General features: G+C 39.4%; 1 protein-coding gene across 1 annotated transcript in view; it reads right to left on the reverse strand.

The window, feature by feature from the left end:
• Positions 1–1,225: 1,225 nt before the first annotated feature.
• LOC127228797 (solute carrier family 22 member 19) overlaps positions 1,226–13,934 on the reverse strand; it is a 29,474-nt gene continuing 16,765 nt past the window's right edge. The window contains exons 6-10 of the mRNA XM_051193866.1: positions 7,833–7,948; positions 3,933–4,147; positions 3,339–3,447; positions 2,285–2,488; positions 1,226–1,473 (exon numbers count right to left, since the gene is read on the reverse strand). Coding sequence (XP_051049823.1) covers positions 1,416–1,473; positions 2,285–2,488; positions 3,339–3,447; positions 3,933–4,147; positions 7,833–7,948 — 702 coding nt within the window. The 3' untranslated portion in view covers positions 1,226–1,415. The remainder of the gene's footprint in view (positions 1,474–2,284; positions 2,489–3,338; positions 3,448–3,932; positions 4,148–7,832; positions 7,949–13,934) is intronic.

A 13,934-nucleotide genomic window follows, 5' to 3' on the forward strand; every position in this document is an offset into this window, starting at 1 on the left:
AACACTTAGCAGGTGCTTACACTATTATTGTTAATCTATATAAACTTAAATATATTTCAAGTAATTCCAAAGTCTGATGTTATCAATTATTTGTAATCCACCTTTCCCCCATAAACCGTAAAAGAAGCCGTGCTTAAGGCCTAGTCTACCTTCCTGTTACAGCCTCCCACAATCTCATTAGTTGAAGATGTTTGTCTTAGTTAGGGTTTACTATTGCTGTGAAGAGACACCATGACCACGGCGACTCTTATAAAGGAAACTGTCATGGTGGCTTACAGTTCAGAGGTTTAGTCCATCATGTGGGAGCACGGCAGGGTGCAGGCATATTTGGTTTTGGAGCTGAGAGTGCTTACATCTTGACTCAGAGGCAATAGGAAGCTGACTGACTGTCATACTAGTGAAGTTTGAGAAAAGACCTCAAAGACCACCCCACAGTGGCATACTTCCAACAGAATGTGTGACCCAAAATAAGGTGTCCTTCAGCCTGAAGGTCTGGATCAAAGGCATGTATCATCCAGTCTCCTCCAACAAGGCCACACCTCCTAATGATGCCATTTCCTATGAGCTTACGGGGGGCAAATACATTCAAATTACCACAGCATTACTTCAAAAATAATGATAATTTTCAGGGGGCTCCTTCATGGAGGCAGTGGATTAATAGGGTAGGATTTGAAGGGTGTTTTGTTTGTGGACTTATATTTCTTTTCTCCATGCCCCTTCTCCTCCTCTTCTCTCTCCTCTTCTCTTTCTGTCTCTCTCTGACTCTGTCTCTCTCTGTATTTATTTTTTCTCTCTCTTTCTGGGTCTGTCTGTGTGTCTGTCTGTCTTCTCAGCTGCCATGAAGCAGGCATCTTCCCTTCAGCACACACTCTCCCTCCATGTGATGCCTCACTCAGGCACTGATGTAGTGGACTAAAAGGGCCATGGCAACAAAGCCAATGATACAGGGACCACTATAACTCTTTCTTCCTTCTGTTAATTTTCTCAGATATCTCATTACAGCAGTGGAAATCTTCAAATCTGGGTTTTACCAGACACATGGCCTTTTGTTTACCTAGTGAGTCTTATGAGGTACCCACCCACCCTTAGACTCCAAGACTTAGAGGGAAGGTTTCAATCCATGAAACTGCCATGGATCTACATTCTATCCATAAACTTGACCACTATCACTGACTACAGAAATTTTGGTTCAGGTTTTCTTCGATATATTATGACTTTCTGCAAATTTCTTGCTGTGGTTTATTATAGTTATTTTATATATGGTAAACTGGTATAATTTTAATTTAATTCACTACTTATACATATGACTTATATGGAAAAACTGATAACATTTACGAACAATCCTGGGGCACTGTATCTTGAATGACCTTTTTCTTTGTTTTTCTCCTTGATTAGAGGTCAGTCGTTGGAGTCCTTTAAAATGGTGTCACTTTGGCAACAGCATCCTTCTTTGTCTCTCTTGAGCTTTTCCTCCTGGAACAAATACAGCAAATACCATAAACCAAAACAACATGGGAAAGGGCACAGAGAAGACGGATATCCCAGCATTCATTAGAGCAACCTTGTCCTTTACCCATCAGTTTCAGGAAAAGCCACAGTTCTCACAAAGATTGGAATAAATCTTGTGGATAAAAGACTGAACCCTCTGGAAACTTCTGGAAACCAGCTCTGATTCCTCCTACTTTTGTTATCATGGTGTTCTCCTTTCCTTTTATGGTTTTATTGATGATTCCATGAACATTTTATTGTCTGAATTACATAGCAAACACAAGAGTCCTTCCCTCAGATACATTGTCATGGGTGGCAGGTTCTTCGGTCTTGCATATAATCTGTAAGTTAGGTAGTGACTGTCACATCCTAAGTCTTAGTTTCAGGAAGCTTACCAGCATTCACTGGTCTAAGGAATGAAACGCCATTTATATTTGTGTGTTATTGTGAAATATCTTCCTGGATATGAACTTCATAATGGGGCAAAGTAGACATAAGTTACATGAACTTGTCAGGATATGTGTTTCATAATGTCAGTGTAAAACAGAGGATACATGCACTTATTATATTTACCATTAAATCTTCTATCACCACCTGGTCAGAACTGGTTCTTGTGATGTAGAGTTTTCAGGTATGTATGAAATCCCTATATAGAGGGATGTACAAAAGGTCCCTAAGCCAATGCCAGTGACCATATGTGAAAAAGCAGTTGTCAGCTTGCCGAGAGACACTGACCCTGAATTCACAGACCACTGACACACAAGTCCCTGACAGGGAAGGCTGAGGTATTACTCACTCATTTTCCACATCTTGGATGGAGTCAGGCAGAGGCTGATTCTTGGTCTCAGGAAGGAGAAGGGCAATGAGGCCACCGATGATGGGGAGGACTCCATAGATGATCCAGGGCAAGGAAGCCGAGTACATGGTGAGGATCATAAACAGAGGAGATATGGCGGCCCCAGCACTGCCTGCAATTCCAGTGACTCCTAGACTGGTTGCCCTTGGGGCACAAAGTATAAATCAAAAGTAATCTAGCAAGTTCACACAGAATTTGTTACTTTACATCTCATATTAAGTCAATGAGCTGTGTAATTGACTGAAGGATGCTGGTAACTTATTCTTGACCTTCAAATTTTGGTTTCATTTGGTGTTATCTTTTTGTCAAGATCAGAGTATTATGATACTTGTCTATCACTTACAATAAAATGTGCTATGGAGGATAAATACTACATATTTTCTGTCATATGTGTATGCTACACTTTAGTTTTTATTTGTGCATACATGTGGGTGGGGGTCTGGGTATTGACTATGAAACTAAAAGAAGGTCTTAAGTGGAGGGAGGGATTTATAGTATGTGACATGAAAGGAAAAGGGGGTACTCAGGAGTAGACTGGGAATGTAAGTGGGAATGGAGAGATGGGAGTTAGATAGATAAAAAGATAGTATCTGAAAACATTCTATTGAAATAAATTTTCTATGCTAATTTAAAGACACACAACTAAAAAACAAAAGACATGTGTGGAAGAAGTTAGCAATAGTGGGCAGAGATAAGAGAAGGAAGATAATGGACAGTGAATGTCATCATACCTGCATAAAATCATAAAAAATAAAAAAACGACCAATCCAAAATAAAACATTAAAAAATTGTATTTTTCTAGGTGATCCCAAATTGTACAGGAGATGCTGGTTAGTGCTACATTGGGTTTGGATCTATCTGACAAAAATAAAATTGTGGCCATTCTTGTTATCATCACAACTGCTTGCTTAATTACCCAGCAGTTTTTCTTTATCCTTGTCCATTCAGGAATAGTGAATAAATGGAGAAGAATCTGCCTGACCTTGAGTCGTACCTGATTACGGTGGGGACCAGCTCATTTGCATGTACAAGAATACTCGTTATACAGGCAGAAGAAATTGCTCCTCCCAATGTTATCAAAATTATGCGCAGGGTCTGCATTTCTGGATAGAGACAGATAAATGTGCATGTAGAAATTTGCAGCTCCACAACCCCAAATGATATTAATTTTGTTGGAAGTTTGTATAGCTCTAAAATACAGTGGAGTGAGACTGCAGAGAGGTGTAAATTGTCAGTGGTTACAAGCTGAGAAAGGGGACCTATCTTCGTATATTAGTTTACAATGAAGAAAAGCTTCTGAAAAAATTGTAATACACCAGTGACTGATCCATTGTTGACCTAAACCCATTTGAGAATAAATGTAGCAGATACTTCTTGCATGCAATAAAGACACATATCTGAACCAAATTTTACTGAAATTTTGGCTGTTATTTTAATATTTCAATGGAACCATGTATTCTAAATGCTTGAACTGCTTATAGCAAATCCATAGGGTATCCTTTCCCCCAATACCTATAAGGTAGGAACTGACAAATCTGGAGAAAAGGATGGGTGTATTTTCTGTGCTCATCCTGTATTCTATTCTCACCTTGAGGCAAAAATATGGTGGAGAGAATGAAGATTCCCAACAGAGACAGGAAAATCAGTTGGGTTATTCTGCGACCCATGTGGTTCATTAAAAAATTTCCAAGAACATTGGCTGGAATGGATATCACACCATAGAGACACTGCAGTAGGAACACATTACTGCTCAGGTATTGGAGGTGGATAAGCAGGCCCAAAACAGGTATCAGTGACAAAAATCTGTAGTGAACAAAGAGAAAAGTCACATTATAAGGTTTGGAGTGGTTGCTCAAACATAACATAATTATCTCAGGCAGCTCATTTTAGTTTTTAAAATATTGAGGCATCTGTTTTGTAATCACAAAAACATTCTATGATGAAGGAAACAACATCAATGTTAAATTTTGTTGTTAAGGGATTAGGGAATTCTTGGGATACAAGCTGGGTCCATCCAGGGTTTTAGAGTTTTTCTTATATCTTGATCTGAATAAAAGTTCTAACTTTATATCTACATATACCTACTGATATGTATACAGTTATGTAGTTGATATTTGAAGTTTTATTTCCTTTGAAGTGGAAACAAATTATGAAGTTTTGATTCCAAGTTTTGCTATGACTGAAGTTCTAAGCAACAGTTTCTAGTAATGAACTTGTCAGAGTGATTAGGTAAACACCCTGTGGTAGTATGATCCAAATCCTTTGGATTTCCCCAGCCATATAAATTCCTCATTGTAAGGAGTAAGGTTTTTCTGCCTGCCGCTTGTCTTGTCCTGCCGCCGCGCCAGCCCCAATTAACACACTGAGACTCTGTATTTGATATAATGCTGTTGGCCAGGTACTAGTTTCTTATCGGCTAGCTCTGTCTTAAGTATTAACCCATTTCTGTTGATCTACGTAGTTTCACGTGCTTTCATCTTACCAGGGAGTGGGGCCGGCGTATGGTCTCCCCAGTCTCTCCATCTTGACTCCTCCTTCCTACTTCCTCTTTCCTCCTTGTCTCCTAGTCCCTCCTATCTTCCTTTCCTATTGGCCAACAGTGCTTTATTCATTAACCAGTATGAGAAACATATTTACAGAATGACATCTCTCATCATCTCCTCTTTTCTGTCTAAATAAAAAGAAGGGTTTTAACCTTAACATAGCAAAATATATCACACAATAGTTATCAAATAAGAATCACAGGTAACAATATTTAGTCCATTAACATTTAGTAAGATTTAAGAAAATATTCCATCATCTATTCTATCTTTGTGAGCCTAAAGTCCTATATGTTTATCTTTAATCTAACTAAGGTAAACTATAGCCATAACTATCTGTCTTCAACTCTCTCAAAGACCACAGAAGGATAATATGTAAACTCTAGAAATGACAGAGACAACTTACTGCCTGGTCAGTCATCTGAAGTTCTGTAATCTTTCATCTTCAGCCCATAGGGCATAGTGTGTCTGGCAGACTCTTCAGCAAAGCAGGAAACTTTAAACTGTCTTCTTGTATTGGCAGTTTGTCAGTCCCTTTTCTCTGTGTCCTGAAGACTGTCTGGCAGACTCTTCCATGAAGCAGGAACTCTGTAGCAATGTCCATCTTGAATCAGCAGTCACTTTTCTGTGAGTCCTGCATGTCCAGTTTATACAGCATAAAGTCAAACAGTCCAGACAAGAGCAGTATCTTGTCCAAATGGCTAGTCTTGCCATATTGGAAGTAAACTCCATAACGAGTTTCTTCAATGTCCATCTTCCTTTTTGACGTGGATGGTGCTGCCAGGAGCAATTGTGCCTCATTGTCAAGAATAACCCTAAACCATTTTAAATGCCATATTCTATAGGTCTTTGAAAGGTTTGAAGAATGCCTACTTATCTCAAATATATCTCTATATATCTAGAAATCCTAACTAACTTAACTATAAGTTTTGACTATCATAGGTAACTATCTAAAATCTATATTAAATTATACATTACATTTAAAATGAGCTATATAAACACAATACCTAAACAAGAGGAGAAATACAAATATCACAAAATTGACCTTAAATTGTATCAATAAATGAAAATCCATTTTAAAACAAAGTATTCATATCTATACCATAATCCCCTTTTTACCTTTAAAAAGATTTGGCTGTGATCATTAATCATTTATAACCAAACCCATTTATATGAAACAAACATTTATAAACAATATTTGGGAATTTGGGCATTGTTCTTTCCAAACTACTTCCTGCTGATAGGGGGCGCTGTCATGGGGATCCTAAGAAGATACAGAAATCCTGGCTGTAGTCTTCAAGGCTGCCTTGTTCAAGCTGTTTTGAATGTTGGATCACCAGGAATGCTGTTTCAGGGGCTCTGGCTTGATCAAACCACATTAGCCTGGAAGGAATCCATAGCTTTTCATTTTCTGTGGAAACAAAAATAGAAATCCTTTTCCCCAGTAACATGTCCTTAGACTTAAATTTTGAAGTCAAAGCATTTTTAAAATATATAAATTGAATTAATTCAGCAGTATGTCCTTTAACAGTTTCTGTTATTCTCTCAGCAGTCAAAAGATACAAAGACAATATAATGCCATGCAGTATGCATATTCTCTCTATTTATTTATTTATTTTATATAACCAAGTCCATTTAAATGAAAACAAACATTTATAGACAATATTTGGGAATTTTGGCATCGTTCTTTCCAAACTACTTCCTGCTGGTAAGGGGTGCTGGATTCTCTCCATTTTTATGTGGCCTTTTCATTACTTTGTACATGCAGAACATGGCATTTAAATGTTTTAATATTAGTACTCCACTGACATGAGACACTATTGCTCCTGACAGCACCATGCACTTTCCCGAAAATATGTTGGACACTGTTGTTGCTCCTTCTGGAGTCCATCCTCGCCTCAGCTAATGGCCTCTTAGGCAGAGAATTGCCCCCACCTTGACCACTGATTTGGACATGCGGTCCTATGTGCTTGCAGGAGACAAATATAAAAGACTGCTGAACCTTGCCAAGTCAGGGTAAGACAGCCTTTCTACCTCCCTGCTGTTGTTGTGGTCTGTCAAGTACTCTTGGCCTTAGCCAAAACTGGGTGTACCAATGTTGCTGTGAGACCTTGGGTGACTGTCCAAGTAGCCTGCTGTTTCTGTCCTCGCTGCACTTTTTTGGAAGTTGCCCATCCACACTTCCTGTCTACCCTAGTATCGTTATTTTCCTTCTCAGGTCTTGATGAGGTTGGAGATTAAAATATTATGCTCTCTTTCTAGTTAGATATATTAGGTACTAGACTTAAGTTTTCCAGCTTAAGACAACTCTATTGTAGATTCCATTATGCCTTCACCCTAGGACTAGATATCTAGGTCGTTTTGTTCTCGATTTTCCTTTTCTTAGAGCACCCTTGTTTTTGTATACAAAACCTAGTTTTGTATAAAGCCTAAATCTTTTCTTTAGACTAAAAGGGGAATTGTAGTGGAATATTCACTTTGTCTCCTTCTGTGGCACTGACCACACCCATTGGGGGATGGAGCCAGGGGTGGAAGTGACCTGTGGAACTAAGTTGGAGGAGGCATGGGAGAGTGCTCTCTTGCAAGCTGCAGCTGCACGGGGACAGGAGGACTTCCGGAGGAATTCTTGGAAGCAGGAACCTATTGGTGTTCACCTGTCTATATTATGAGTTATTTCTCCCTGAATAAACATCTGTTCGGCCTAATTGTTTATCCTGATCTTTATTAAACCTCGATACCTCATCACTTATATTCAAGTCTATTAATGAGAAGATTAAAGTCTACACTGCATTTTGAGACAGGGTCTCAATATGTAGCCTGGGCTGGTCTTGAACTCTGTATGTAGACCAGGCTGACTTCAAACTCATAGAGATCTGTCTATATCTGCCTCCTGAGTGAGGGATTAAAAGCACCAGCCAGCACTACACCATTTTCAGAGTGAAGCCCACCTCACAGAGCACAGGACACAGATCCGCTTACGTAGGTTGGGTGCACGGAACAAGTCCAGCAAGGAATGCTTTGTCTGTGCTGCTTCCAGTTCCTCCTCCATGGTGCTTCTCACAACCTTCAACAACACCAACAGACTGTTGTCACAAAATGATAAACACTGTGAGGCATGCTGGTAACCCACAGAAGATTAGATCGATAATTATTGTTTCTGTCTACTGAACTTATATAGACATCATAAAACACTGCCAAGTATAGTAGTGGTGAGAAATGTGAGCCCAGGAGAGGAAGGAAACTCAGGCATTTCTGTTGTGGGAATTTGGTCTGATAAGCCAACAGTATTTGGGAGGCTTGGCCCAACAGGCGTGGTCTTCTCTGGAGGTACATGACCCAATAAAATTAGGAGAGAAGAGGATCATCGGATCATGCGATCTTGGGTGTAGGCGAGCTGGCAGCGAGCCATGTGGGAAAGGGGTTATTGCACAGTGGCAGAGAGCTGGTTCCTCAGGAAGAAGGGTAGAGAGACTGATGATATAACCCAGAATCCTCCTTCTGTCTTGTAATCATTGTGCACGGAGTTGATATTAATAAACTGTAAAAGCAATCCCCAGGCTTCCCACATTACATTTCTACAGTGAGGACATGTTAATCAGGAGACTATAGTTGAGTGTAGATTATTGAAAGGTAGGAATAGGTTAGAGATACAGATTAGGAAAGGAAACAAGTGAAGACTTATTTAGAATATGGTCCCACACTCCACATACAGCAGATGAATTTACATGACATGGCATCTGAGCCTGATGTTCCACTGATAACTCAAAAAAGTTTTTTTTGAAATAAAAATATAATTACATAATTTTATCCTTTCTTTTCCTCCTTCCCTCCATCCTATCCTATGCAACCTGCCTTGCTCTCTCTCAAATATATGACTTCTATTTCTTTAATTACACACACACACACACACACACACACACACACACACACACACACACACGATATGCTCAGTCTGTATAATGTTCTTTGTATATGTGATTCCAGGGATGATCACTCGGCATTAGACAACCAATTTGGCCCTCATCGCTAGGGAACTCTTTTGTTCCCTGCATCCCTTAGTTGCTGCAATTCTTTGTGGTTGAGGCTCTGTGGAATTTCCCTTTTCTATCGTCAGAAAGGTTGTAAGAGCAAGAGGAACAGAAAGTCGGCTGTGAGATTTTTGTCTTCCAGATATGTCAGAGAAACTACATTCATGAAGTCTCATCAGTATGGTTGCTTTAACAAAATATGAACAAGGGCGACACAAGCATACATGCTAACTCAGAAGGGGGAGAGCCATTGATTGTTAATGACTGAAAAAACAGTCTTAGGCTGGACCCAAGACTGATGAACTCCTAGTCATGTTAGTGAAAAGAGTTAAAGTCTGAATTAATAAAGTTAGAGATAAAGGGAGAGACACTAAAATGATAATAAAACAGAAAACCATAAAGATACAACACAAACTAATATGCCAACAAATTATAGAACCTTAAAAATAGATGAAATTATAGATGCATATTGCCTAATAAAATTAAAGCAAGACAAAGAGAATAATTTAAACAGATATATAAACTTCCAAGATTCAATGGATTCGCTGTAGAATTCCCAGCATTCAAAGAAAAACAAGCATCAACATGGTTAAAATTATTCCACAAAATAGAAGAGAAAGGAAGGCTTACTTTTTTTTTTTTTTAACGAAGCCAGTATGACCCTGATGCCAATACTGTCTCAACAAAACAAAAAGTTTTAATTCTGGCCAATAAAATTAAAAAAAAAAAAAAACTCATCATGGTCAAGTTGGCTTCAGAGATTCAGTTCTGACATAGGTAAATTAATAAATCTAATCAATTACATAAATGCACTTAAGACAGAAATCATATAATTATCTCAATAGATGCAAAAAAATTCAACAAAATCCACTATCCTTTCAGGATTGAAATCATGGAGAGGCTAGGAATGGATGGGCTGTATCTCACTCAACATAGTAAAGACTACATGTTACAAACATGTAGATGACTCTGTTGGTTTCTTTTCTGCCATTATGATAAATGACAAGAGAGAAAGGTCTACTTTGGATTACAGTTTCAGAGGGCCAGAGACTTTCATGGTATAAGTCTGGGGAGACGTGGAGGCATGAGCGGAAACTGGGTGAGCATGCTGCACCTGGACATAGGAAGCAAAGAGAGCAGCCAGTGGAACCAATCTATAAAGTCTCAAAGCCCACCACCACTGGCTTACTTCCTTCAGCGAAGCTCCGTCTAAATGTTTCATAACTTTCGTGAATATTGCCACCAGCTGGGGATTTAGTATTCAGACATGAACCTACAAGGGACATTTTATACTGAAACCACAACATGCCATTGCCTCGATGAGCTTGTAACTACCTCGTGATGCAAAATGCATTTACTACAATTTTAAAAATCCCCATAGTCTTTAATAGTCCCAACATTGTTCAATAGTTTAAAGATTCTTCTGGGACTGAAGGCAATCTCTTAACTGTGATCACCTGTAGAAACAAACATATTACATACCAACATGATAGATAGCATACAGTGTACATGCCCATTACAGAAGATAGGAGTGGGGGCATAGTGAGGAAATAATTGAGCAAAACAGGACCAAACCCAGCAGGAAAACATCAAGTCCTATAGTTCCATGTCCAATGTCTGGGACATTAGTTTTAAAGGGATTAGATGGTGCCATATCTCCAGCTATATATTGTTTGCCACACATGACTTCTATCTTAAGTTAGTTCCACTTAGTGCATGTGGCTTTTGTTGGCAACTGTCCCACAGCTCAGATACAATATCTTTGCATCTCCATCTCAATTTAGTTTCACCTTCACAAATTCATGCAATGGCCTGTCAAAGTCACATTGCAGTGACTCCAACTCTGCCACATAATTGTCTGGCTTCCTCTAATACCTATAATTGTAGAACAAAACTCCATGAACTACTCTGTCTTGCATTCTTAATATCTGCAAAGCCAGTTCATGTTGCCAAGTACTGTTACCAGTTAAGTATGAATCCTGGCCTTCTTGGACCACATTTGTATCAGCATCTGTATGTTTATCCCAGGAAAATAGTCTACTAGGCCATTGCTTTTGAGGATCAGGGAATCTTATCAACTGTGTCATCAGCTCATGCTTTGTACTTTTAAATAAGTTTGAATTCCCACAAGTGGGTGTTGTAGTGAGATATCCACCCTGCTCATACCTGTTACACTGATCACACCCATTGGAGCATGGGCACAAGGGCGGACATGATGGGAAAGGCTAGGTCTGGGGTCCGGATACCAGCTTGCTCTATTGCTTTGCTCTCTGGGTGTCGTCCATGGAGCTGGAATCCGCGGCAGTCATCTGTTTCATGTGTAAGTGAATTCTCCCAGAATAAACATCACACAACCTATACTGAGTTCCAGTGAATCTTATTTCCATTCTATAAGGTGGTGGTACACACCTTTAATCTTAGACAGATCTCTGTGAGCTCAAGGTCACCCAGGGGTATATGAGATTGAATCAGTCTAAAAGAGTAACAAATCATACGGCTTTAATCCCAGATCTAGAGTGCTATAAAAGATAGAAGCAGGGACTTCAGCATTCATTCAGTCTCCAGCCACACTGAGGCTTGGTGAGAGCTTGTGGAGACAGGATGAGCCCACTCAGCCTGAGGTAGAGATATAAAACGAGTCACTGGCTGCTTTGCTTTTCTTAACTTCAGCTTAAAGTTTGAACCCCAATACCAGTCTCTGGGTCATGTATTTATTTGTGTTGCACACTGCCACTCCTTAAGGAATTATAAGTAGTGAGCTACTGCTATTTAGGAAAGGCTCATAAATCCCTCCTGAGGATGCATAGGGAGTTCATTAGATAATGGTTGCTGGGGGAAGAAAAGCCATTTTTCTTCAGTGGGGTAGCCAAGCTATTGTAATGAAATCTTCACAGTTCACAATGTTTCTATAAGAAACTTGAATTAAAATATTTGTTTAGAAAGAGAGAGAAAGAGAGAGAGAGAGATTAAAGTAGAAGTGGGACTAATTGGGAAGAGGAAGGAATCAGCAGAATTGTGAGGGTATAAAAATGGAGTTGGTATGATGAAAAAAGACAAACATACACTATGTACATGCATAAAGCTGTCAAAATGAAAACCAATACAACATATAACCAATATATTCCAATAAAAGTAAAAAATAAATAAATACAATCCCATGAAGAAGGTTCTAAAAACTGAGTTTTCCCTAGTTTGCTTTTTTATTGCTGTGATAAACACCATGGCCAAATACACCTTGGAAAAGAAAGGGTTTGTTTTATCTTACAGCTTACGGTACACCTTGGAGGGAAGTCAGGGTGGGAACTTGGAAAAGAAAAGGTCACAAGGAATGCTGCTTACTGGCTGACTCTCTTTGGTTCTCTCAGCTTGCTTTCTTATATAGCACAGAACTGCCTATTCAGGGGCGACACCCCCACAGAGGGCCAAGTCTCCCCACATCAATCACTGATTTAAAAAAAAAAAAAAAAAAAGGCTCTACAGATGAGCCTACAGGCCAATCTGATTTTTCTCACTTCAGAGTTCCTCTTCCCAGATGACCTTAGCTTGTATTGACAAAAAAGAGACCAGCACAAAATTTATGAAACAAAATGAAGAAAAACAGAGGGGGTTTCTCTGCATAATCCTGGCCATCCTGGAACCTGCTCTGTAGACCAGGCTGGCCTCAAACTCACACTACTCTGCCTCTGCCTCCCAAATGCTGCAATTAAAGGCATGTGATTCTTTTTCTTAGTTGTGTCTTAGTGTGTTTTGGGTACTAAAGTAATTGTGGCCTTGTAAAAAAAGTTTGGCAATGACCCTTCTGTTTCTACTGTGTGGAACACGTTGAGGAGTATTGGTATTAGTTATTCATTGAATTTCTGGTAGAATTCTGCACTGAAGCAATCTGGCCCTGGATTTTTTTTTTTTTTTTTTGATTGGGGGACTTTTGATGATGCTTCTATTTCATTAGGGGTTATAGGTCTACTTAAATTGCTTATTTGGTCTTGATTTGATTTTGGTAAGTGATCTCTATCTAGAAATTTGTCACTTCTGTTGAATTTTTGAATTTCGTGGAATACAGGTTTTCAAAATATGACCTGAAGAGTCTCTGGATTTCCTCAGTGTCCATTGTTATGTCTCCTTTTTTCATTTCTGATCTTGTTAATTTGCATGTTCTCTCTTTGCCTTTTGGTTACTTTGGATAAAGGTTTGTTTATCTTGTTGATTTTCTCAAAGAGCCAACTTGTTGTTACATTGATTCTTTGTATTGTTTTCCTAGTTTCTACTTTATTGATTTCAGCCCTCAATTTTATTATTTCCTGGATCCTACTCCTCTGGGGTGAGTTTGCTTCTTTTTGTTCTAGAGTTTTCAGTTGTGCTGTTAATTCTCTAATGTGACTAATCTCCAGTTTCTTCATGTGGAGAAAATGTGGTACGTTTACCCAATGGAATACTACTCAGTGGAAAAAAAAAATCAATGGAATCTTGAAATTCGAAGGCAAATGAATGGAACTAGAAGAAACTATCCTGAGTGAGGTAACCCAGTCACCAAAAGACAAACATGGTATGTACTCACTCATATATGGATTTTAGACATAGAGTAAAGGATCAACCAGCCTATAATTCACACCGCCAGAGAAACTAGGACACAAGGAGTAGTCTAAGAGATTCATACAAGGTCCCTCACAGAAGGGGAGAGGAACAAGATCTGAGCATGTTGGGAGTTGGGGGGCAGTGAGTGGAGAGGGGGCTAGGAGAAAGAGAAGGGAGGAGAGGAAAGCATGTGGGACTAGGAAGATTGAGTCAGGGGAGGAATAGACGAGAAATCTGGCACTAGGGAAATGTCCAGAGATCTACAAGGATGACCCCAACTAATAATCTAAGCAATAGTAGAGAGGCTACCTTAAATGCCCTTCCCCAGTTGTAGTGAGATAGTCTGTCTGTGGCACTGACCACGCCCATTGGGGGGTGGAGCCATGGGCGGAGTGACCTGTGGAAGGAGGTCAGAGGGGAGCCAGGAAAGGCGCTCTCTTTCTGGCATGA

This window comes from Phodopus roborovskii, unplaced genomic scaffold, assembly GCF_943737965.1.
Source record: "Phodopus roborovskii unplaced genomic scaffold, PHOROB, whole genome shotgun sequence".
Classification (NCBI taxonomy): Eukaryota; Metazoa; Chordata; class Mammalia; order Rodentia; family Cricetidae; genus Phodopus; species Phodopus roborovskii.